Source organism: Artibeus jamaicensis, unplaced genomic scaffold, assembly GCF_021234435.1.
Source record: "Artibeus jamaicensis isolate MK-2021 breed Jamaican fruit bat unplaced genomic scaffold, CSHL_Jam_final contig_603, whole genome shotgun sequence".
Lineage (NCBI taxonomy): Eukaryota > Metazoa > Chordata > Mammalia > Chiroptera > Phyllostomidae > Artibeus > Artibeus jamaicensis.
In genome coordinates, this window is record NW_026521904.1 from 383,523 (window position 1) to 410,256 (window position 26,734).

At 36.5% G+C, this 26,734-nt stretch overlaps 1 protein-coding gene across 1 annotated transcript in view; it reads left to right on the top strand.

The window, feature by feature from the left end:
- The window catches only part of ARHGAP15 (Rho GTPase activating protein 15), a 633,529-nt gene that overhangs the window by 116,197 nt on the left and 490,598 nt on the right, over window positions 1-26,734 (top strand). Inside the window, exon 6 of the mRNA XM_053670683.1 lies at window positions 12,051-12,140. Within this exon, the coding sequence (XP_053526658.1) occupies window positions 12,051-12,140 (90 nt within the window). The remainder of the gene's footprint in view (window positions 1-12,050; window positions 12,141-26,734) is intronic.

Here is a 26,734-nt window from a genome sequence, read left to right on the forward strand (position 1 = left end):
AATAACAAAATGGACTTATTTATGGGAGTAAAATGATGTGATTTAGCAAAATGATTAAAATAGTTTCAATCAGAAAGCTATTCATGAATTATTGAGTATTCTGTGTAAAATGAATACGGAATGATTTTATCTCTGTAAAATGAGTGTTGAGCCCTTATTCAGATGCCTGCTCAAAAAATCATTAAAAAAATGGAAGGACAAACAATAGATCTATCAACCTTAGCCTAATTCAGACATTTTAAAATTCTCTTTGTATTTTAACTTTCATAATAACAATGTTCTGGCAAAGTCATCCTGGTAACCATCGGGCAGCTTATTGGTATAGTCGTACCTTGCACTATCGTACAGTCTCACCACACATTTAAAAATTAGAAAAAAATAGCAGTTGAAAATCTGGAAACAAGCAAAAGGACAAGCAAATGGAATTCTAGTATTTTATTAACATAAACTTGGTAAGAAAAAAATGAAATCAAAGGATCAATATTACTATAAATGAAGCCATGTTCTCTGCTTATAATTTCCTGAAGATTTGGCCATTAATAACAATAAATTTTGTGTCTTACATAATTTTTAATAACCACAAAAATCTATGGAATTGATAGGATGCTTTATTAATGGATAACAGCTTATTGTCCAATAAACCTTACCTTAGGCTCTCAGAAAACTATTTTAATCATGAAGCTTGACTCTCTGTGGTTTATCATTTTCATCAATTCAGGGCATCTGATTTAGAGCTTACATTTCTCTAAGATAAAAATAGGCTTTTACCCCATAATGCACTTTTTAATTTACTGAATAGATATATTTAGTCTTTCTTAAAAATTCACTATTAAATTGAGATGTGCTAGGAAGCAATATACCTTATTAGGTAGAAACAGGGGTTTCAAAGTCAGACTACCTGGATTAGGAATCACAGGTTCACATTTTTTTGTTGCTGTAATCCTTGAAGATCTTGACTTAAGTATGGGTTAATAAGAGTAGCTATGTCAGAGACTTTTGGCCAAGATGGATGTGTAGGAAGACACACTTTGCCTCCTCACACAGCCATAAGAAGGATCACAACAACCTCAAAGCGGAAAAAAAAACACCAGCTAGAACTACCAGAAAATTGAACTGTGTAGAAGTCTGATGACCAAGGATTTAAAGAAGGAATATTCATCCAGATGGGTAGGAGGGGCAGAGACAGAAAGTGACAGTGGAGAGGACATGGTGTGGTGGTGGCAAGGTGGTAGCTTGAGGAATGGGCCATCTCACATTCACATGTGGCAGACAACAACCTGGAGGGACACCTGGGGAGCAAACAGTCACAGCCCCAGGCCACACTGCAGAGCCCAGGATTCCAGCATCAGGAAAACAAAGTCTCATAACTTCTGGCTGTAGAAAACTAGTGGTGGTTGGGGCAGCAGAAGAAACTGCTGGTCTCTCAGGAGAGTTTTTTGAAAGGTCTCCCACAGTCCTAGAATATATGCAAACCCACCCACTTTTGGAACTACCACCAGGGCAACAGCTAGAGGGGTGCCAGTTGCACATGGGAAGTGGGTGAAGTGACTGGAAATGGCATTGTTCCCTCTCTGAGCCCTCCCCACACACATAGCACCGCAAAACAGGAAAGCATGTTTTCCACCCAGGCAAATTCCTAAGGCTCCTACCCATATAACATAACAGAGAGTCAAAGCAGCTTTATCTCATACACAGAAACAAACACAGGGAGGCTGCCAAATTGAGCAGACAAAGAAATATGGCCCAAATAAAAGAACAGATCAAACTCCAGACAAAGAACTAAGCAAAAAGGAGATAAACAATCTATCAGAGGCAGAGTTCAAAACATTGGTGACAAGGATGCTCAGAGAACTCGTTGAGTAAGGCAAACACGTAAGGGAAGAAATGAAGGCTACACTAAATGAAAGGAAGAAAAATCCACAGGGAACCAACAATGAAAGCAAGGAAACCAGGGTTCAAGTCAACAATTTGGAACATAAGGAAGAAATAAACAGTCAACCAGTATAGAATGAAGAAACAAAAATTTGATGAGAAAATAAGAAGACTCTGGGACATTTCCAAAAGTGCCACCATCTGAAATGTGAGGATGCCAGAAGGAGAAGAGGAAGAACAAGAAATTGAAAACTCATTTGAAAAAGTAATGAAAGAAAACTTCCCTAATTTGGTGAAGGAAATAGACAGACAAGTCTGGAGACACACAGAGTCCCAAACAAGTTGGACCCAAAGAGGACCACACCAAGACACATCATAATTCAAATGCCAAAGACTGAAGGTAAAGAATCTTAAAAGCTGCAAGAGAAAAGCAGAGAATTACCTGCAAAGGAGTTTCCATAAGACTATCAGCCAATTTCTCACAAGAAACTTTGAAGGCTAGAAGGGGCTGGCAAGAAGTATTCAAAGTGATGAAAAGCAGGGACCTACAACCTAGATTACTCTATTCTGCAAAGCTATCATTTACAATGGGAGGGCAGATAAAGTGTTTCCATGATAAGGTAAAACTAAAGGAGTCCATCATCACCAAATCCTTATTACATGAAATGTTAAAGGGACTTATTTAAGAAAAAAGAGATGATCAAAACTATGAACACATTGTCTGAGCATAAAAAAAACCTATGAACATTAAAATGACAACAAGCTCACAGCTATCAATAAATGATTCTTAAAAACAAAGACAAACTAAGGAAACAACTAGAAGAGGAACAGAATCTTAGGTATAGAGATCATATGGAGAGTTATCAGTGGGGAAGGAAAAGGGGAAGAATGAAGAAAAAGATGAAGGGATTTAGAAATATAATTGTGAGCTACAAGATTGACAGGGGGTTGTTTTTCATTTATTTATTTATTTATTTATTTATTTATTTATTTATTTATTCATTTAAGGCTTTTTTAAAATTTAGTTATTTTTCAAGTACAGTTTTTTGTCTATTCCTCCCTTCCCAGCTCCCCCCCCCCCGTCCCGTGCTCCCCACCTCCCTCCCATCTCCACCCCCCCTAGCTCTCGTCCCTGCGTCCTTCACATTTGTTCCTCCAAATCCCTCCCCCCTTCCCCCTTAAATTCCCTTCCCTCTCCCCTCTGGTCACTGCCCCCTTGTTCTCTATTTCAGTGTCTTTGTTTTTATTCTGCTTGCTTGTTCATGTTGTTGTTTAGCTTCCTGTTAAAGGTGAGATTACATGGTATTTGTCTTTCAACACCTGGCTTATTTCACTCAGCATAATGCTTTCCAGTTCCATCCATATTGTTGCAAAGGGTAGGAGCTCCTTCTTTCTTTCTGCTGTATAGAATTCCATTGTGTATATGTACCACAGTTTTTTGATCCATTCATTTACTGTGGGGCACCTAGGTTGCTTCCAACTCTTGGCTATTGTAAATTGTGCTGCTATGAACATTGTGGTGCATAGGTTCTTTGAAATTGATGTTTCAGGATTCTTAGGATATAATCCTAGCAGTGGAATTGCTGGGTCAAAAGGCAGGTCAATTTTTATTTTTCTGATAAAATTCCATACTGCTTTCCATAATGGCTGTACCAGTATGCAGGGGGTTGTTAAGAATAGTATAGGGAACAGAGAAGCCAAATAACATATGCATGACTCAATGACATGAACTAAGGGGTGGGGCAGGGTGGGGGGATTGCAGGAGTGAAAGAGGGTACCAGGCAGAGGGAGATCAAGGAAAAAAATTGAGACCACTGTAATGGCATAATTAATATCATATACTTAAAAACAGAGTTGCTACATCATATATCTATTGTGAGATTATATAAGAAAATTGATGTAATATGCCTTGCACATAGCAAATATAATAAATCTTAACTATATTTATTATCATGGTTATTATTACTCCACGAAACAAATAGAGTATAGTGGTTAAGATAACAAGCTTTACAACTAGGTAGAATTTGGGATTCAAATAGCCAAATTTCCACTTAGTAGTGGTATATTTAAATCTCTTGTTGTTGTTGTTGTTTTCAACAATAACACAGACTTGCCAGGTAAGAGAACACTGCCTGTTACCCAAATACAACCTAAAATTTTTGCAGAACCACATTTCTTACCCATACCACAGTCCAAATCTGATATCCCCAGTCAGCTTTATGCTACATGGTGCTTCTACAGTTTTTGGGTTCTGCTACGTGATAGTGTCAGATGAGGGAAAATTAAAGAGAGCATGACGAGATCTGCAAGCTCTTTAAAATTGTGAGTCCCAAAGTGTCCCACGTTGCTTTTACTCACATTCCAGTGATGAATGTGAGTCATGTGGCCATGCTCATGCCACTCATGCAGGAAAAATACAGGGTGTCTATCTGGGGAGTTGCTTTGCAACGATAGCTCCAGTCTCCTGAAGACAGCACTCAGCACACATTTGGTGGAGAGCATCCACCTCTACCACAAGGAAAATAACATTGTTTCAGCCCTGACTTCCCAGAAAACGAAGCCTGAATTAAGCATCCACAGTTTATTTGGGAGGCATGAATCCAGGATACAGAGAGTGAAGTAAGGCATGAAATGATGGGAAGAAGTGGAGGGGCTGTGTTACCTTGCTGGCTACTGCTCTGCAGTGAGTCTCAGGGATGCAGAGCATCACTGAGCAGAGCAGAGGAAGAAAACGGATTTATCTGCCATGCTTCTTCCTATCTCCTGCTTCCTTTTGGCTAAAGTTTACCATCCAGTCTCCACTGCCTTCATTGTGTAGATCCCGGGTCCACCCTTGGATGGCTACTCAGCAAGTCAGATCTTACACTCGGTGTAGAGGCATTTCATCCAAATGCGGAAGTGGTTGGGGAGCCAAAAGCCTGTCTGCCCTCTGGCAGCCCAGAGGGAGGGCTCAGCATTCCATGAAGGTGACTGGTCATCCTCAGGAAATGGGACCGTACGGGTTCATTCAGGACTGGTCACCTATGGGGACAGCTGAGTTGGGCTGCATGGAGATGGATTTAAGGAGGGATTGTTCAGGGGGCACCTAAAGCATCAGAAATGTGCCCAGGCAACTCATCTTGCAGAATTAAATAGGGTTTTACGCAATATGAATGTAAGATAGTATCAGCATACAACAAAACTAGACTAAATAAAAGCTATAATATTTACTCGAGCAAGATTTTGATTCAGCAATAAATGCAATAGGTATTCATTCCTTGAAAAGGGGAGAATACTTTCTCCTTAAAATAAACAATCAGACAAACCTCAAATCCAAACACATAAGATTCTTGTGCCTTAAATCACTAACAAAGATTTGCTTTTTCTGAAAATCTGGTTTGATTTGGTCTTGTTATCTACTGAGAAATTTTACTGTAGAAACAATTTCAGTTATTATTAACATCATTTATATTCATATATGTGAAACCCACATCTTACAATCAAAATATCCTCTTCTGTCTTGACAGTGGACATACTTTAGACATTAATAAGATCAGGTATTCTTCAGCACTCTCTCCTAAATCATCTTTTGCAAATGAGAATTTATAAGTGAGTTTTATCCTCCCCCATGAATGATTTTCCAGAATCAAAACTGGTTATGTGCTAAAATTTAGTTTCTTTAAATAGATTTTATGTTTCATGTTTCAGACTGATAAGGAGAGTCTGAGTCTATATTCTGGAATACCAATTAATCCTAAATAAAAAATGATAGCTAATATCCTGTTTCATAAAATTTGAGCCTTGTCTTTATTTTTTTTAACCATATCTAGTAATAATGATATGAGAACTCAGTAACGTGTTGCTCAGGCATATGTCCGATCTTCATTGTGGAAAATATCATCAGGTAAAAAGAGCCTCTGGCCTTTCATACTTTATTAATGTACACAAAAAGGCCCTAAATATTCCATAAAAATGGGAAACTTAGTCCCAAAGGTTTAATCTAAGTCAGAGAAAAATATATTATAGAAAGAATACCCTGTCAGCTATTATTGGGAAATGATGAAGATGGTCTAAGAGAATAATAAAAATCAGAAGTGGACAAGACCTAGGATCAATTTTTAATGATTCCACATTGTTCTAACAAAGAGGCTTTTATGTTTTATTGTCCAGAAGCAGTAACTTTTAAATAATTCTATTTAAATATTTAAAAATCAGTCATTTATATTTTAAGTTTACCCCCAGATGAGATATGATATGCACACTCTTAGGTTTAAATCCTTATTTAGTCAATTTTCTAAAAAGATATTTTTATAATGATGTACAATATAATCCATTGGCATTATGCAGTTCATTAGCAGACTTTTTCTTGTGTTTTATATTTTATAGCTGTAGAATCAGAAATATGTTTTTTATTAAAGGATTCTTCAATTTAAGGCTTCTTGAATAAAATCTTGATTATTTCCAAATAAATTCTATGACTTCTCTGAATAACTTATCCCACTGTTTGGTAATGCGTAAACACTAAAAATGTTCCCTTACAATGAAGCCTAGTCCCTAAAGTTGTTCTTCAAGCCTAGATCTTTCTGCTTTAGCTTTGTAAAAGTGAACTATTGATTAGAATCATTTATTAATGTAGTTCTATATCTTTTTATTTTATTTTTTTCTTCATGAAACCAATATGTTTATTTGCTTGAACTTTATTCAAGCCAATCTAGCATGTTCTGGAATAATTCTGAATTCACCCCAAGCCTCTATTATTTGCTTTGATTTGCTATGTAAGATCACTTCCTATCAAGAATCAGTATAAATTGAAATATTGTACTTTTACTTCCTGTGTATTTCTCATTTTGTAAGCTACCCTTCTTGGGTATATTATTTGGTTTTACTTATTAATACATTAAAATGACTCTGGAAAATTTCCATTGTCACCTCCACGCAGTTCATAAACTCATTCATCAGTTAACAAATATATGTTGAGTACTTATTTTGGGCCACTTTGCTAGATTTGGGGAAAATAAAGAAGCATTACATAAACTCAGCTTGTTCCCTGATTGTATAGCTGAAGAAAAGAAACACACCCAAAAAAGACTTGTGATGTCTAGATAACAAAAATAGTTATAACAAAGTGTGTTTCAGAGCAGGTGAAATGGTGGGAAGGAGTGAGTAACTGTGCTCACAGAGGCAAAGGAGGGTCTCATGGAGATTACTTCAGAGTTACATTATGAAAACCAGCAGGGGTGGCACAAATGGCAGGCAAGGAAAGTGGATGGAAGATAAGTGTGTTCCAGAAAAAAGTTGTGCGTGCACACCTATATCACCATGTATGAAGTAGTGAAAGTGTGCTACGGTTTGGAAATCGCCATCAGTCTAGCAGAGCCAGTGTGTAGAAGAATGGGGCAATGGACACACTAGGGAAGAGTGTTGGGGGGATTGTGAAAAGGTGCCTGTGTTCCCAGCTAAGGGATTTATACATTATCCTGTAGATAGTAAGTTTTTCAGAAGAAATATGGCAAGATGTGTGTTTTAGGGAAAAATAGACTGGTCTCAGAGGGACCAACAAGGAGAGAAAAGAAGAGCTCAAATGAGGTTGTGGTCACAAGATAAAGAAGAAGAGACAGTTCTGGAATTCCAGCTGTGTGTGTACCTTTTAGTAGCAAGTGGTAAGAGAAAGGGGATGATTAAGAAAGTGATGAAGGTGAAACCAATACAGGAATAATTAACCAAGACGAAGAATAGAGAAAAAGGGGAAAGCGACTGATAAGAAGACAGTGATTTTACTGAGGTGTCTATATCCTAATGGTACAGCATCGTGCTCAGACAAATATGTAAAATACGAGGCGGTCCCCCTGACGGTTCTGGCACCCAGCTGACACCATACATAGTTATTACAGTATCAACATATAGTTATTACAGAAACAACATAAATATGACTATATCCCCATGCTGCACTTTACATCCCCATGACCATTTTGTAACCGCCAGTTTGTACTTCTCAATCCTTTCACCTTTTCCACCCAGCCCTTCAAGCTTTCCTCCCATTGGACTACCCTCAGTTTGTTCTCTGTATCTGTGAGTCTGCTTCTGTTTTGTTTGCTCATTTATTTTGTTCTTTAGATTCCACATGTACATGAAATCATATGGTATTTGTTTTTCTCTAACTTATTTCACTTTGCATAATCCATACATATTCTAGGTCCATCCATGCTGTTGCAAATGGTAAGGTAGTGACTTTGCATTGCCTACACTGGTACTGGGCAAGAAAAAATCTTTTCTTTCTCCTGCTGAGGTAGTGAAGTGTCACTTCAAAGATGCAAGATAAGTCCCTTCTTGTTGGGATTGGTCACGTGCAATGAGTGATATGTGTGTGAGAGTTCTCTCTTCTTGCCTCCTGACTCCACTTTAAATGAAGTTTCTGTTTATTAATTCTCATAGTACTTAGTTAGGAAATACAGTTCTGTCACTAAGAGGAAGCTGAGGGTCAGAGGAACCATTGAGGAGTAAATGTATTGTAAGTAATGAATGAGAGGCAAGTTTAAAATCCAGAAGTGTGTAAACTATGAGGAATAATGAAAGCCGAGGACAGACAGTAAACCAGAGATTATCAACATTTACATGGCAAAAGGAAGAGAATTCAGTAAGGAAAAAACAGAATAAAAAGTTTGGAGGGTGAAAGAAGAATTTGGAGAGAAAATGTCTGACAGCTGAGGGACAAAGGGTGTTAAGAAGCAGGGCAGCAAAACATATTAGCAGAGAATTCAAGTACAGTGTCAGTGGGAGAGAAGGCAGCAGATTGTTTTTTTGACCTTAGTATTTAAAGTATTTTAGATTAGCCAAGAATAGGAGTAAAAGACTGTAGTAGGTTGAGAAAAGAATGGAATATGAGCAGAGAATGTGAATGCCGAGAACTCTGAAGAATTCTTGCAATAATGGAAAGGAAATAAACAAATGAGATATACAAAAGTGACATTATGGGGTTGATGCTTGCTTTCTTTATATTTTTAATAAGAGAGATCTGAATATGGTTATAGGCTAAAGCAGCAATTTTCAAGTGGTGTGACACAATAATTTTTAAAACACGTAATACCTGACTATTTCGTCAGGGGCACTGACCTCTTTTCCCTGAGATTTTCAAATAATACAAATGACAACAGCTAACATAACAATAGCCCTCCTATGTGGAAAAACCAAAATTATACTTATTCATTTTGTCAGATTGACAAAAATATATTTTCTGGCATGCAGCACACTTTTAGTAATTGATGTATGTGTGCCATCAGATGCAAAGGGTTGAAACCACTGGGCTAAAGGGTATGATCTGTTTAGAGTAGGATGTTGGGAATACAGGAGCATATAGGTGAATATAACTCAGAGAATGAGGAATGAGATGGGATGGCGTTAGGAACTAGAAAGAGCAAGCCATGGGCGGGAGAAGGTACATTGCTTCCTCTGAGGCAGAACAGGACACGTCATGGTTGCTGATGCACTTGTCTGGCTCCGACAGGCCAGGTTCCTTCAGTGCTTCTACAGGCCACTGTCACCCCAGGCATGGGAGCTCCTCAGGCAGGCGGGTCAGAGTCACAGCTCCATGTCCAGCATTCTGGGAACCAAGAGGAAAAATGGGAAATGGAGACACAAAGGGGAAATAGAAAATGTGAATTCTTATCTTTGGATCTAAAAAGGGTAATCAGGAGTGCTGAAATGACACTAGTCTACCTGAGACAGCTGGGGAAGACCTCTGACAAGGTGACAATTAGTTGGGGTCTGAGGGAGAAGAATCAGCCATGTGAGAATTGGGAGGTACTACAGGTAAACAGGCGGTGTGAAGTCCAATGGGAAGATCAAGTTTAAGAGGAAAGGGAAGAAACAACATAAATATGTCTGTATTAGAGTGCAGCATGAAAGTTATATCTTTTTCTAAAATATTACATGTTTTTAAACAAGTATGCTTCTAGTGTAAACCCCGTTTTCAAGGCCTGCACAGTGGTTAGGAGCAGACTCTGGTGTGACAGTGCTCACATTTCAATCCTGGCTCCTCCTTTCCTACCTATGTTAGTTTCCCTAACCCTTCTGGCATATGTTCTTACCTGTAGCATGGTGATAGTAGCATACAGTTGTTAAAATAGTTAAGTGAATTGACAGTCATACTGCTTGGCACATAAAACATGCTTCTTATGCAAAATAATTCCATCTTTGTTTTCCATGACTGCGTTCTATGGGAAAGAGAATCTCTTTTGTTACACAGTCTTAATGATTATTTTTGTTGGTTCTGAGTATTCCATAATTTAATTAACTGTAGAAGAAGCAGGGTGCTTTGTAATTTCTTTTATGTCATAAATCACTCAATAATGATCATATATTCGTGGTGGATATTTTGCACAATAGTGGCCACCTGAGTGACAGAGTGCGGATGTGAAAACATTTCAGTGACTGAAAGTGTCTGTGAGAGGCACGCTCAACTTGATGGGTTCCTCAAAGGGTTACTAGCAAATAACAAAAGAACGATATGCTCTCAGCAGCTGTCCTGCCAGCTGAATTTATTCTGAAGGAAAGTTATGCTTGGCTTGTATAGTGTCTCCCCTGCAAAAAGCAATGACTTTATTGAGTTCCCCCCAAAACTTTGCAATTTAGTGTAAAAAAGCCCAGATATCTGGCTTCTTCTGAAAAATAGTCTATTTCTATTAAACTGATAGAATTTATCATAGTGACTATAAAGCAACGATTGTACAGATTTTAAAAAAATTTTTACCATTCTGTGATAGTTTTAGGTTTTAACCTAAAGGGTATATGTTAAAAATTACATAAAATTATTCTAAGACTTATATACTAAAATTTTATTCTATTTTAGAATAAATGGTTTGAGAAAAGTACTGAACATATAGAAAAGTTTAGAGTAGCTCAGAACATATGAAAACAGTGGCATCTTTCAACTATAGTAACTTTTTAAAAAAGTGATAGTCATTTTCTAAACTAGTAAGCTTTTGTCTAATATTTGGAGTTATGAAAATGTAAAGTTATATAAGTGTGACTCACTTAAACCAAGTGAAAATGTGAAGAGGCAAGTATAGATGATACTCTCACTGAGTATTATGAATTAAAGAAGTAAGAACAGCGTTTAAGTAACATCCACACCATGCTGTGTAAAAGGAAGCATATGCTAAAATCCACTTGGCCTAAGTTAAATTTATTAAATACAAATAAATATACACTCATGTGTATAGTCGTAAAAGTCTAAAAAGTGAACTTCTAAAAGATCACAATTGCCACTTAATAAATAGTAATTAAATTTGCTATATTTCTGGCTTTATTGAGGTACAATTGACAAAAAACTGTAAGTTTAAGGTGTATGAATTGATATATGTAGAGGGCGTAGCAAAAGTAGCTTTACAGTTCTGTGTACACAAAACAGAGTTTATTCTTGCCTTGATATTTTATTTATTGTATCCATACGAGCAACTGTGAACCTACCTTTGCCCCACCCCATATATGTTATAAAACTATCATCACGTTAAGGTTAACACATCTAACACCTCGCATGGCTACCTGTGTGTGCATAGCATGTTCATAATTATTATCCGCCCTCTTAGCCACTTCCAAATGGACATAACAGTGTCAGCTCTTATCATCATGCTGCACATTTGACCCCCAGAACTTGTCTCACAGTTCACAGTGAGAGCCCTCTGACCAACAACTCCCCGGTTCCCCACTCACGCGTGATAGCCGCTCTCTGTTTCTTTGAGTTCAGCCTTTTGGATTCCACATGTTTAGTACAGGTGAGATGATGGAGAATGTGTCTTGCCCTGTCTGATTTAATTCTCTTAGCATAATGCCCTTGAGGTTCATCCATGTCATCACATAGGGCAAGATTTCCTTCTTTTTAATGGTGGAAAATTTTTTCCAGGGCGTGTGTGTGTGTGACATTTTCTTTATTCATCCATTGACAGACAATTAGGTTGTTTCAATGTTTTGACTATTGTAAATAATATTACAAAAGATGTAAAGGTTCAGACACCTCCTTGAAATGTTTTTAAAAGAAAATAAATGAAAAGAAAGAAAAGGCAGGCAGGCAGGGAGGCAGGAAGAGAGGAAGAGAAAGGCTTAATATTATAAATATGGATAGCTGCTAACTCAATAAACATTTTTCTGACACATATCACCAACGTTGTATACTTTTTATTCTTGTTTCATTTTTGTTTTTACAGAAAGCTGGGAACAAACCAGAAAGTGTGGATTTGTGTGGCGCGCACATTGAGTGGGCCAAGGAAAAATCAAGCAGAAAGAATGTCTTTCAGGTAAGGCTGTTACTTATCGTCAGTTGGGTCCTGTTCCCTCTACATCTGAGGTATCTTGAGTATTCAAAATAAGACTATTTTGTCATGGTTTGTCATATGTTCATGCACATTTTCATTGGCATCAAGTTGTGCAAAAGTCATTGTGAAAAACTGACCTCTTCCTTGTCGAATTTTGGGTTGCTTTGTTCTTTTACTCTCATGACTGGCTGCTATATAAACAACAAATATATGTTGTGTGTTGATTAATTCTATACCAGGAAGTCATTGGATTTTGCAATATATTTACTAGCTGTTTGGGGTTCAAACTTAAAATGCTTGACTTAAATAGATTTTATGTAGGTCTTCACTAATTATGATAAACTATTTACATTCATTGCCATTTCTGCCACCTAGTCGTAAATTATACTTACTAGTGTGATTTCGGGGGTGGGTAGAGAGAGCTGAGCAGCTATAAAAACTGGATTTTTTTATATTGCATAATTTAATTTTGGGGAAAGTAACTGTGATTTATAATTTCAATCAGGTTTCATTGAATGGGAAGAACCAGATGAATTTTTTGAAAATAAATAAAAGAAAATGGGAAAACTTATTATTTAACATTTGATGTTACTAAAATCCCTTTGGCAATTAATAACTAGATTATGAAGGTTGATCTTTTTCTATGTTAAATGATATTTAATTCACTTTTATATTCTAAAGTAATCAATAATTTCAAAGATCTACTTTATAATTTATATAATTTAGTATCCAAGGAACTTAATTATTATAATTAATATATGTAACATCTTCTAAGATTATTTTGGGTCTTGGAGAAAATTCAGCACCATGGAAATTAATATACTTGGTCTTACAGAAGTATAGGTTGGTGACATTTTCTATCTGAACTCTCACTGGGAAAAAAAAAACTGGTTTCTAGTTCATTCTGCATTTTTTCAGACATTATTTCAGGTTTATCCAAATACTTTTGACTCCTGTTAACTAAAAAAAAAACCACTACTTTCAACATATTTTGGAATAAATTATCTATCTGGAGCTAGTATTATTCTGTTTAGAAATTCATTTTGATACAATGTTTTATCCCCCCCCAAAAAAAGATAGAAAAAAAAGAAAACCAAACATACTTGCCTAAAAATCATAAAACAAAAGTCAAAAATTAGTAGAATGTGAATTTTTCAAAATCAAGAAGGAAAAATGCATTTTATGTTAAATTGAGAAATTGTAGGTCAGTGATATATTCCATCTCCCATCATCTTACTATTTTTGTTATTCTATAAATAACAAAGTTTGGAGTTATAATCCTAGCCTCACGATTAGTTCTGAACTGGGTTGTGAGAGCTGAGTTATTTAGTTTTATTACATGTTGTGACTTCAGTATCCTAGTCACCAATGTTATAAAATGAAGACATGAAAATTTGACATTTAAGTAATTCTTGGACAATAGAATTCTTGGAGTTGGGCTAAGGCAGCCCTTTTTAGTTTCTTGTAATCAAATTTACAAAAGTTAAATTAGATTAAAAATGAGGATGATAGTCAATATATATGATATATGTGTAGAACCACAAATATCAAAGAAAAATTTTATGTATAATTTTATATAAGTAAGAACAAAGGAAACATAGACATTTCAGCCACCTGTATTAATGATACATATCATCCTAATCTTTAACTGAACATGACTAACCATCTCCTATCATATGTTGCACTTGTTTTTCATATTTGTGAATATAGGTACTTGTAAAGATACTTAAAAATGTTCTCACTTTTGGTAGCTTTCTGGAGGTGACCGTCTTGACAGTTAGCTGTATTTGTAAGGCACCTGAACAGTTCCCAGAACTTCACTGTTCTAACATCCAGTTTATCTTTTCTTTTTGTTTCATAAACCATTTAGTTTAGAGACACAAGATCTGATTATAAGGATGTTGTGATTAACAAAGTTAATGAAGGATTCAAATTTTATTTCTGCTTTGTTCTTTTGGGGGTGAATTATGTGACTTATTTTTTGTCATACTGAAACCTTTTTATCACCTAAACACATGAGTTTAGGTAAACACATGAGCTTAAGTAACATGTAGTAATGGATATCTATAGATACATACCATGAGAGTAAGCCTTTTGAGAGAAACAGAATAAATAGTTTTTATAGTTCTGTTAGAAAAAAAAAAAAAAAACATTGGGAAGATTTGCCAGAGAACTGACTTGCATCAATATTTGATTAGCTACATTAGCTGGTCTAACTCTCAAATGATCAGAATAAACAGGATTATACTTCAAAAACATGGTATTAAGACATTGTTGGATGTTGGAATGCATGTGTGCAAGGCTTTCATTACCTACAGAATAATGAAGTGTTCCTTCCTGTCTGAAAAAGTCCATCACAGCCTATGTGCTATGTCAGAAACAGCTTTAGAATCCCTAGTTTGAATTAGGCTTGGTGTTCAATCTTAGTCTATGAATTATAGATTACAGATAGCAAATGGCGATTGAGATTTTTGGTTCAAGAAAAAAATCATAGAAGAGAAAAATTAGAAACAATTAAAAATTTGAAATCTGTCTTTAAAAAGTTGATGGATTAGCAGTTATATGCTACATAATTACAGTGTCTGCAGAGAAGTCAAACTTAAAATGAGTAGGAAAACAAACAAAAAATTATGTGCCTGAAATATGCTTGAAAGACTCAGATGCACACATTTGTGACAAAAAGAAAAAAAGAAAGATTTAATTTGTTTTGTTCCCTTGTAATATGCCATTTGGACATTTGAGTTGTTCATTTTCTTTTCGTATTAAAAGCCAAATTTCCTTCATAGTCAAAGTTTTATTCAACTCTTGATGTAGATTCAATCTTATTTGATTGGTACATGGTAACATAATAGTGACAACATTAATTAAGTATTAAGGCTTAGTATTCAACGACTCTCTGTAAAGCAGAATGATGTTCTCTGGCTGAGTTCAAGAACATCTGTCTGTATTATTAACAGAACAGTCTTTGGCTTAATTGGTACTTCTTAATAAATAATACATTTTAAAAAATTATTAGAAACTCCTATAATAAAGTATATACAGAGAAGTTATATTATGTGTTTAAAAAGTGTAAGCGTATATAGGTACATGCATATACAGTGTACATATGTATGTACCCACATCCAATAGCTTGACCTTGGGAAACTGACCATTTCTACACATACACACAGAAAGACACTTTGTCATTATAAAAGGTTATACAAATTCTAAGTTAAATTAGTAAATGTTCTCTGCTGCTAAGTTTTGTTTAATTGTGCATTTAGCGTAATTGTCAAGGACCATCACCAGTTTGATGTAGCTTGAGAAAACATTTAGTGATCTAGAAATTTGGAATGAACTGCAGTGTGGGTTTTCTTAGTTAAGAGCAACACTAGGTCTTCATCGGGGAAGGAGTGAATAAAAAGATTTATGTTCAAATCACATGTTTTAAACATTCCCGATAAGTGCTAGTTTGCTGTTTGGTGTTTAGCTTGAAATTTAAAGCACTAAGGATTAGAAGGATTACAACATAATCTTAAATAATCCTAAATGTCATTTACGGAGAGAGAGCTGTAATAACTAAATAAAACCATGTTGAAGGATGGCAGTGTTGTCAGATGGCATCCTCACACAAACTGCTTCTGTCACCTTCCTCCCTTCCTCATGGACACACTGGGCTTTCACAGAGCTTTTCAAATGCAATTCAACAGAGAAAGTGGCTGCAGAATAATTTAAAACAATCAGAGATTTTTTTCACTTCTAACATCTTCTTGTTTCAGAGTTACAGGCAAATGTTCACTTAGGTTTTCTTCTTTCCTTTGAATGTAAAGCTCTCTGTGTGAAAAGTAGTTTTGAAAGTCAGGGAAAGGTTTATGACATAGTTATCAGATAGACCCATCTCAAAAACATCCTTGACCTCCAAGGAACGACCTACCCCCTTATTAAATATAAGATGGTCTTAAACCCTGTAATTCCATGCCATTTAATTTAACACTTAAATATTTTTTACTTTGTCATGTAAGTTAGTTTTGTCTCCTCAAAGAAAATATAAAGACAGAGACTCTACATTCAATTCTGCTTTATACATATTTAACCAGAGGATTGGACACCTTTTAGCTAATCCAATGGTTACTGCTAAGGCTAGAATTTCTCTCTTTTAGTAAAAAAAAATGCTGTCATAAAATATTTTGGACAATTTTGTCCACAATATAGACTCAGTACTTCCAGCTGATTTCCAGTGCCAACTCTATTCCCTTTTGTAAATAGGAGAGCAAAGAAAGTGAAACAAGCCAGTCGGAGAAAGACAAGTACTATATGATTTCACTGATATGTGGAATCTAATGAACAAAATAAACGAAGTACAAACAGACTCATAGATACAGTCTGGTCATAGAGAGCAGGATGACAGATATCAGAGGGGATGGGTTTGGGGGAGCTTAGTGAAAAAGGTAAAGGAATTAAGCAAAAAAGAAAGAAAAACTCATAGATACAGGCAATAGTATGGTGATTACCAGAGGCAAAGGGGTTTGGGGTGTAGAAGAAGGAAAACAGGTCAATAGTGATGCAAGGAGACTTAACTTGAGTGGTGAACACAAAATACAATATACAGATGATGTATTGTAGAATAGTACACTTAAAATCTATGTAATTTTACTAACCAATGTCACTCAATAAATTCAGTGACTAGGTCTCAGTTTTTCTGAGTTTCCTTTAACATGATTTTTTAATGTTTACCCATAACATTCAGTGGGCTCACCTATCAATTATATGCTTTAAATAAGATGATTCTACTATTAATGAATTATAGCTGATTAGAACTACATCTTTTGCCTTCTTAAAAAATAAAAAATGTAAATGACTCAAGAAGATGAAAATCTGTTCTCCTCTCTCAGCATCAATGGATAACCTTGACAAAAATCATAGCCAAATTTCTGGACTTGAGTTCTCTTTTAATACATAAAAATATCTCAGGGGGCAGGCTGTATTCCTAAAAGTAAAGTAAATCTCGAAATAGGTTTATCATTACTTATGTTAGTTTTCAGACTTTGGATGGAGTCTTCTGGCTATAATATATATCAAACACATTCATGTAATATTTTCCAAGGATATGCTTTACATTTAAACATAATTTGATTGCTCTTCCTGATCTGAATATGCCTTAACTTAAAATGCTTAAGTACTCCTTAATTTTATTAATGCGAAGATAATTTAATAACATCTTGGAAAATGTTATTTTAAGCAAAAAAAAAAAACTGGTATTTTGCTTTTATCCATTTCCTTCTGTTAAAAGTGGTGGTTTAAAATAAATCTGAGCTTTTACCAATTTTCTCTTTCATTTTTCACTGCTCTTAGACTAAATGCAGAAGGATGATTCTTCGCATTCATATATGCATTAGATTTCAAGTAAGGCTGGTTTCACTTTAGAGAATTACAGTGTCTTAAAAGGCATGGCATTAAAAATAAACCAGAGTAAGAACAGCATTAATATCTAATACAGCTGGGGGTTTTATTATTTAATTATTATTATTTTTTCTTTCCATCTTGTCCCCAGTCATTTTATCTCCCTAGTAGATATTCATTCACCACTTAGACGGTACAGCGGGGAAAGAGCTCGAGTCTGGGGACCCGCGCGCCGGCTCTGCTGTGGGTCCTATCTGCCAGTCCTGTCTGTATGTAGAACCCAGAGCAGGATCCCTCCTCCAACTTACGGTTTTTCCCACCAAGGTTGTCAGGAATAACAGTCCTTACTCCCCTGCCTTCCACTGGTGTTAACGTTCCAACGAAGCAATTCTGGTTTTGACAGCAACTCCAAAAGATTGATTTCAGTATTCATGCACCTGAGTATTACTGTTCACGTACTAGCCACATCTCTCACAACACTTTGAGGGCAACTTCAGTTGTGAATTTTGGAAGAATCTATCTGGTCAGGGGAGGCAGATATCTGTGAAATACAGCTCAGGATTTCTGCTCCATTTCTGTTCTCTGTATGGCCTTGTGAACTTGACCAATGGACTAAGAATTAATGCAGCATTGGAAAATCTTTTCATTCACTGTGTAACTAAGAATATGTATCCTCAAAACTAGCTGAAATTATTTTAATATTCTATTCTTACAAAGAGTGTAATTAATATAATTTCTAGTCAATGTAAGTTAATTAATGTCTTACCCCACTTAATACTTTAAGAAAAGCATTTTGCCCTGAAAGCCTCTCCCAAGCTATTGATAGCAAGTTACAAAAGGGAACTTAGAAGCAAGTGCAGAAACTATGCCCCAAAATGAGAGGCAGTGGGAATTTTTTTTTATTTTCCTACTGAGATATCAGAACAATACTTCTTTTTGATTAAAGAGAAAGAAATATGATTATTTTTATGATTTTGGCTTCATTTGTTGCCAGTGGGATTGCACGGAAGAATTTTGATGAATGGAGCGATATAATTTTATAATTGGAGCTTTGATTTAGGAATATTAATGTCAGGAGTGCTTAAGATTTCCTGCAAAAGAGAAAGCCTGGGGGCAGGAAGCAAAACTGGTTGTAAGAATTTAAGGTGAGACCTAAAGTGCCCGTGAACCTGGCAGATGAAAGGAAAAGTAGACACAGCTGATGGACCGAAAGGTGCCCCTCCAATGAAACGAGCTCACTTGTTCAGATCACGGGATTGGGAGCCACTGTACTTTTGCAGATTTAATGCTTGAGAAGTAAAAAAAGTTCTCTTTATAAAGAAAATATAATCTCAAATATATACTTAAAACACTGATAAATTAAGTATATTATTAGAGGAAACTATATCAAGTATATGCTGTCTGATGATTCCCTGAGGCTTAGTGGTCTATGAGGATATGCACTCATTTCCACATTTGTTTTTTTCCACCAGCTACTAAAGGATATAACACTATCTTTCTATAGTCGTTTTTTTTCAAACTCCCATCACAGCAGAATGCACCCAATGATAGTAAAGGCTGACGATAGCCATATTATTAAATTTTAGTCCCAAATTACCCAAGGGAATCCAGCATTTAAAATAACAAAAGGAAATAAGTCAAAATTAAAACTGTAAAAAAAAAAGAAAATATCAACTTGGCTTCTTATGCTTCTAAAATTTTACTAGAGGAATGTATGCATGTGACCTAATGCACTTAGATCACTGGTGAGCTCACTCCACACTGCCTTCTGGAGTGGCTGGCTCTGTCTGCTCAACGGTAAGAGTGGTGCTTTTGGAATAAATTCTGGATTTCAGTTTGACACTGGGATGAAGGAAACATGCTGTTCTTCACCCACTGACATCATGATGTAACCCTCCCCCTGTCCCGGAACATACTTTGTTTCTTGATGTCCCAGAAGAACCAGTGTGATGCTCCCTGCAGCATGCATGGGTGGACAGTGTGGTTCCCTGTCCACAGGGCCAGGGTGAGGCGAATTGAGCTGCTTGGAATCAAAGCTGGGACTTCAGACCATACATGCCACCTGAGCAGAAGCAAGTACTGCCCATGGGGAATTTCATGGGATTGAAGTAAAATCACCAAGTGTTTTGCATGGTCTTGCCATTTGTGATTTTTATCTTGTAAAGCACAGAAGATATTTATTACACTGATACTGGCAAGACAACATTCAAAGAAACAGATCCCTCTATCATGTCTATTTCAAAAGTCTTATATTTTTAAAAGAGGGCAGCCATGTTTATTTCAAGGTGAATATGGTTATTTTTAATAGCATACAAGCCTCTTCCAGAAAAAGGAACAATTTAATCCCTAAAGCTGATACATAATAGATGGCGCCAATAAATGGTATCACACTTTACAGCTTGTCCATAAGGATGACACACAGGGCGATATAAAACTGAGAGCTTTTGGGTAGTGTAGGATCACTGGCAGATAAACAGCTAATGCCATTCAGTTTTTAGAAACACAAGATAACGAGGCTGGATCTGAAGACGAGAAAAAAATATATATATACAATGTTTCTATGCCACAAGCCACTGAGCAGAAGAAAAATCTGGGCAGTGGTGAGCAAAACTCTCAAACCTCAAAGAAATGTTTAAAGCAGTATAACACAATAACAAAGCAACATTCATACACAAAGGCTTGAAATGAACACATAAATTTTAAAAAACTAAGTTTAAGATGAAAGAAAATGCTGACACTTATACAGAAGTGCAGAGGGCACTTATAGAATGTGTGCATAGAATCTCTCAATATGTGAGTGAAACACATTACTCAAAATTCAATAGAAAATAAATATTCAAAAGTAAGGCTTACAAACTCTGCACAACAGTCAAGGCTTCTCAGTATTTGAAGAGGAGAGGAGGTTGCTCTTTTTTACCTTAACAAAACAGGATGCTGAGAGATAACCTATGTGAAAGGATGAGATGAAATGTCTGATGTTGAGGAGAAGTAGGAAAGAAGCTGTTTGAAGTGTTTTCAAAGGATGGATCAGAATGAGTGACTTGACCAAGGAAGGGACATTCGCTTCCTTAAGGGTTCAGAGGAATTTTCTTTTCGTAGAGAGCTATTAGATTCTTAGCCTTAGTCCCACCAGTTTGTCTAAGGTTTCATTCCCAGCTCTAGAAGAAATGAATAGTCTGATTTCCTGGGAGAACATGTGGAAACCCCAAAATTTACAGTGGCAAAATTAATAAATTGCTGCTAAAAGTTCCAACGGGGAAAGAACCACTGATATTGAGATTCTTTTCCCAAATAATTTGGAACTTGATAGTTTTTTTTAACTTGAATTTAAGCAGAGCTTCATTTTTCAGAATTCTCACACCCATGATCAATTGAAGAGCAAGCTTCTACCATCTGAGATCTGTGATAGACTTGAAATCAGTTTGTGGCAAGGGAGGTTATGAACACCCTCTTCTGATGTGTAGGATGTGCCGACCAGCGTGGCAGGAAATTATGTGAAACCCTTCCCTTTTGACAGTTACAATGGAACATTTACAACCACAGATATTATTTGTCCATCAGAAAGGAAAATATTTGTTTCAAGCCACAGGCATTTTCTACCACAATATCAAAATGAAATTCAACAATTTAATGTTCAATGTGCAAGAAAATAAATATGGGCGGGGGAGGCAAACGCTAGTTGAAAGCAAGTAAACACCGTAAACCACACAAAGTATAACTAATGACGTGAAAAAATGGCGGGCTTAATTACGAACAAATCTGTCCTTTTACTAAATAAAGGACTGTTCTATTATTAACATAGGAAATCTTAGATGGACTGCACAGAATGCTGCATTATTCATAAAAGCATTGCTGCCATCTGGTGGCTTGTTGGCGTTCCAGCATTGACTTTGCTGTTGTGATTTGGCTAGGTGTTCTGGCGTGGTGTTCGTTGTGTGGTGAAGCACAGACCCGAAATCCCCTGGCCCTGGATGTCATTCACTGGATGGCAGGCCTTTGCCTCTCTCCTTTCATTGAATGGAGGGTGCAGGAAGGCAGTGACACGCATGTATCTTTTGTCCTAAACAGGAACTTCTGTTTTCCATGGCTTACCCAAAAAAACTACTCTTGGCTGTTACTGACTGATGCATTTTATTCTGTTAGCACATAAATATGTAGTCAAATATTAGAAGATTTATTAAACCTAAAGGTGCACTGTATTGCTTAACTAAAATATATAGGTAAGATTGTGTAATCAGTCATTTGGATCCAAGCATGAATTTTTTAAGGTTACTACTCACTGAGTTTTATTTTGGAAATAACATAATTCACAGTGTAAAGAGAGAAATGCATAGAGTTTTATAAAGTTCAAGATTTTTTCCAGTCATTTAATTGTTATATTGAAGAAATCTGATTGTTAATGACTTAAAGACCAATGAAGTCATCTTTCTTCACAGATTTACAAATTAAATGAAAAATATTAATTCAGCTCATGCTGTACTTTTTTATAAAAAATAAAAGTTAAAATGGATTTTTAGAAATTTTGATGATTCTGTAGTATCAGTGCATTAACACATTTTTAATAAAAAGCAATACATTTATCTTTGTAATTTTAGTATATGTTTTAAGTTTCTAATAACTGTAGAATGTCTCCTATGCAATTAAAATAGTGATTCTTATAGTGCATATTTATATAGATCACAAGTCTTTGAAGGTTATAGGAGACAGTGAATCAAAATTATCCTAGGAGAAAAATTGAAGTTTAATCTTGATTTCTCTGGGATGATATTTAGTAGTTCATTTTCATTTCCAGTGTATATTTGCTTATATCATGACACTACTATTTATGACTAAGTAAAAGTCAAGTAACAAAAAGCCATTGCACTAAATTTGGAAAATTACATCAAATGAGTATTATTCCTTTACAAGAATTTCCATTTTTTAAAGTAAGACTGTGTTTTTTTTTTAATTCTTGGATAAGATTTTTACTCTGTGACTGCCTCCCTGATATTACCCTTGTCACTAGCTACTTTTTGTCACTTAAAATGTTTTCTTCCTCAAAACATGAAGTTTGACTTATGGAAGAACATTGCTAATCTCTCCTGGGAAGATTGCTCAATTCTTTCCCATCTCCTCTCTCTCTATTTAGGAAGAGAATGTAAAAAAGAAAAATAAAATTTTATAAGGGATTGTAAAATTGATAATGATTATGTGTTTCTTTCATCTATAAGCATATAATTTCGAGTAATCTATTCTCTGGATACCACCCTACGCTAGTTTCCAATGGGTCCATAATAAAGATAGTTGCTATGGTAAAGATACCCTCAGACTGTGGTCAGAGGCCGCTAATGTTTGTCTCAGTAACATTTGCTTTTTTTCAGCGAATTTTACAGCTACTTAACACTAAATTCGTACTTAGTCAGAAGAATCATTCATATACTATAATGAATGATGTCACCTTAAATTCTTTAGTATGTAATTGCTGGATGTCACATTTTCTAGTGGGGTTTTTGATGATATATTTGTTTATGCTAAATTTTATGGCAGTGACAGCTATACCACAGTGGAAAAATGACCCTTCCCTTTCTTAGGGAGCTAGTTTTGAATTCTGTTGAAGCAAATAGTTTTGCCATATATGTCTTCTGGCTGAGTCTAGGTTCCTCCCAAAGCAAAGTTTGAGACTTAGAATCCTGTTGTAACAAGTTTATTTGGGAAGTGATCCAAGAAACCAGGAATTCTGGACCAGCAAGAAAGGGTACTATCAGGGCCACTACTGAGTTGGTCACAGAATGTTTAGGACACTTGTCAGAATTTTCCAGCCAAGGATTGACAGGATAAAGTGCTTTTCCATCAGCTTCTCATGCCTTTGTTTTATGGTTGCCTCTGGGATAAGATGACATCTTTAAATCGTCCTTTTGGGCAGCCCATGTGTGGATATGCCAAGAAGGCTCTTTCAGATGTCCTACTCACAGAGTCAGAGAATAGATGTAGCAAAACGGAGCATGAGCTTGAGGCAAGATGCAATCGGCGCAAAGGGAGTTGCAGTCTGTCTAGAACTGTGTACAACAGCTGCAACTAGAGTCGCAGGTAAAGCCAAATGGATAAAAAGCAGGACACAAGAAATCTCTGGTGCAATTTCTTCCTTGCAATACACAAACTGACTTGTACCTCACATTAAGTCTAATCTTCAAGATGGCGGCTGGCCTCAATCTCTACCAAAAAAAAAACTACCAAAAACATCTTAGTGGCAAAAGCTACACTCCTCCACTGCAACTGTGTCTGAGGTCATATTTGATATTCATCATCCACCACTCATTCTAGATTTCTTTTTACTCTCAGTCAAGACGATAACTGGTCTGTGTGTTTTCCCTAAGAAGTACGTCAGACTTTCATATCTAACAAATTTGAGACTTTAATTTGTGGACATTGCCAGGTTCTGTTTGCTGCAATTGATAGTTCACTACCCTCAACAGGCATGGAATCACCAAGAGGCATCTCAGTGAATCCCCTGAGTTTCTCAGTTATTTCTCCTATACCCGTAGTACAGGAGCAACCTTACCTTCTCATTAGAATTATGGCCAATTATCCTCATAAGTATAGCCGCTATTTTATTTGCCTGTTGGCCCACAGTTTGAGTTCATAGTTACCAAATAGTGGTCATAGTTTTAAGTTTGGTGTTACTTCTCCCCATCTCAAGAATAAACATTTATAATGCAGTAGAGCCAAAATTGCAAACATCAAAAGCATAGATGCTGCAAATTGGTTACTACAGGGGCAACTTGTACTTCTACTTCTTGGACATTAGACTCATGTGTTCTAACACTGCAACGTGTACCAGATACTGATTCCATGTGTATACTGCATGTTGGAATATAGCAGCCCAAACAAACAGGGTCTTGTCCCAGGCTACTCCCCTAACTGAGACTTTAAGAAGTCACTTCATTATACTATTAGGCTTATTGCTTCTAAATAATGTGTTATTTAGTAAGAACAGAGGATTTTAGCCTCATGTGCCAAGAGTTAAGTTCCCATCACTTCCTTGGTTTGAGACAATATAGTGAATTACCCCATGTTGCTAAATTGGGTATTTTTAAATCCATGGAATAGTAGGGAAGGTGACACCATTAGACAGAGAAGGCAAACCCATACCCAGTGTTGATGTCAATTCTAGGGAAACTCACTGTTCCCCCAAGGATGGAAGGGGTCTGATGTAGTCAATTTACTATCAGGTACCTGGCTGGTCTCCTTGAATGGCTCAATGTCTGTGTCCACTGCAGGAAGCCAGAGCACTCAGCAGTGGCAGGAGTTACATCAATCTTGGAGAAAGAGAGCCACAGTGCTGGGTCTGTGCATAGTCTCCATCCTGGAAATCATGGCCATGCCATCCACGGGTGTATTGTGCAGGCTTCAAGTGGCTAACAACACAGGCTAGAGGACTTCAACTAACTGAGATGTCTGGCCGACTGCTTTACTGTCAGTAGACATGAAGACAGTAAGACGACACAAACGCCTGTGTGTCCTGTGGCCACTCCCACAAGTTCACTGACATTTGCCAGACTTCTTCATCTCTAGTTTTCCATACTGTCTTCTTCCTGCCTCTGACCAACAAGCAGAACCATTCTCTACTTTCTGCCAATCACTCTATATTTCTGCTGTTTTTAAAGTGAACAAATTAAATTGATTTTTATATCTCTTCCTGCAAGAAGATTTCTCCTTCTCCTCACCACTGTCTTACAGGATCACCCCACGGTGGGCCTACAATACAACTCCAGTCCATTTTTTTTTGGTGCTCGCCAACCTATTGAGGTGACCCATGCATGACAGGCTTGAGTTTTTAATCCTTCATGAGCTAGCTGTTAAGAACCCCTGTGAGGCTGTAGGTGTGAAGCTCAGGGAGACACAGTGGTATAACAGTGAAAGATAAAATGGGAGCTTGAGCCATATGTTCATGTAACCTATATAGGTCTGGATCTGCTTGGGCTAGATTCCGAATGTAGCATTTCCATCCATGAACTGCTGCACAGTATCACGATTCAGCAGATTTGACAGTTCTTCATGGAAGCTGCAGTCACATAGTCACTTGATGTCCTTTGATCAGGTGCTCAGTCTCTATTCTGACCCAGCACTCTAACTCCTCATTGAATGTTCCGAGTGATAGGCCCAAGAGTCAAGGAGCTTTCCCCACAGCTTGGACTCGCCACAGGCAATGATAAGTTATGGGTATTCATCTTGGTGTATGAACGGCATCCAGAAATACCCCTACTGACTCACCTGATAATGAGTCCAGAATTTGTGGTCATAACACTATATGAGAATATCTAACTGTAACTCAAATTCCAGATTGTGAGTAAATAAGTGATTGTTGTTTTATGCCACATAATTTGGGGTGTGTTTGTTATAGAGCAATAGCTAATTGGTACAAGTAATACATCTACAAATATAATTCACTGGCTTGACATTTATGAGAAAAAATGACATATTTGTAAGTAAATTTCAATCATTATACAGGCCTTTCAAAAGATTACAGATCCCCATCATCAGCTTCTAATAATTAAACACCAGGCACAGGCTCCTTACTGGGTCGTAGAGAAAATGCAGTGGTGTTACATCTGGCCATGTGTCTCTTCTATTACACAGTTTGTTTGTAGAAATAGCTGCCTAAGAAAGTTAACCTCCAGGAAAGATGCCAGGTTACACAGCACCATACCAGAGCCTTAGAATCACTTTGGGTGAAAGCCCAAAGTTTTTGCAACATTAGGTGGAGGCAACATAGTTTGGCTTGAAAAGTTACCAGGGAAAAAATGACAGTAAATGCTCATGGAACAGTATGTTCAGAGTCTTTAAGACAGTATATTCTGTGGCCTCTTATAAGTCAAAGAATAGTGTGTGTGTGTGTGTGTGTGTGTGTGTGTGTGTGTGTGTGTGTGTGTGCTATCTTTTAAAATAGTCTGGACCAACAGGATCCCATGTTGTCAGAGGTGAATGTTAGGCCAGCATCTATAGAGGCTCTAACCCCAAATGAAGGTGCAAGACGTAATTGCAGATAGAGCTACAGTTGGAAAATCTAAATACAGCTGAAAAGTTTTGGCACATCAAGAGTTTCTAGGAGAAAGAAAAGAAATTTGATTTCTGAGCTGCTGATGGAAAAGCTCACAAATGACCTAAGAAAATTATATTTGTCATATTTTCATTGCAAGTGGTATTCTTAAATTTTTTCC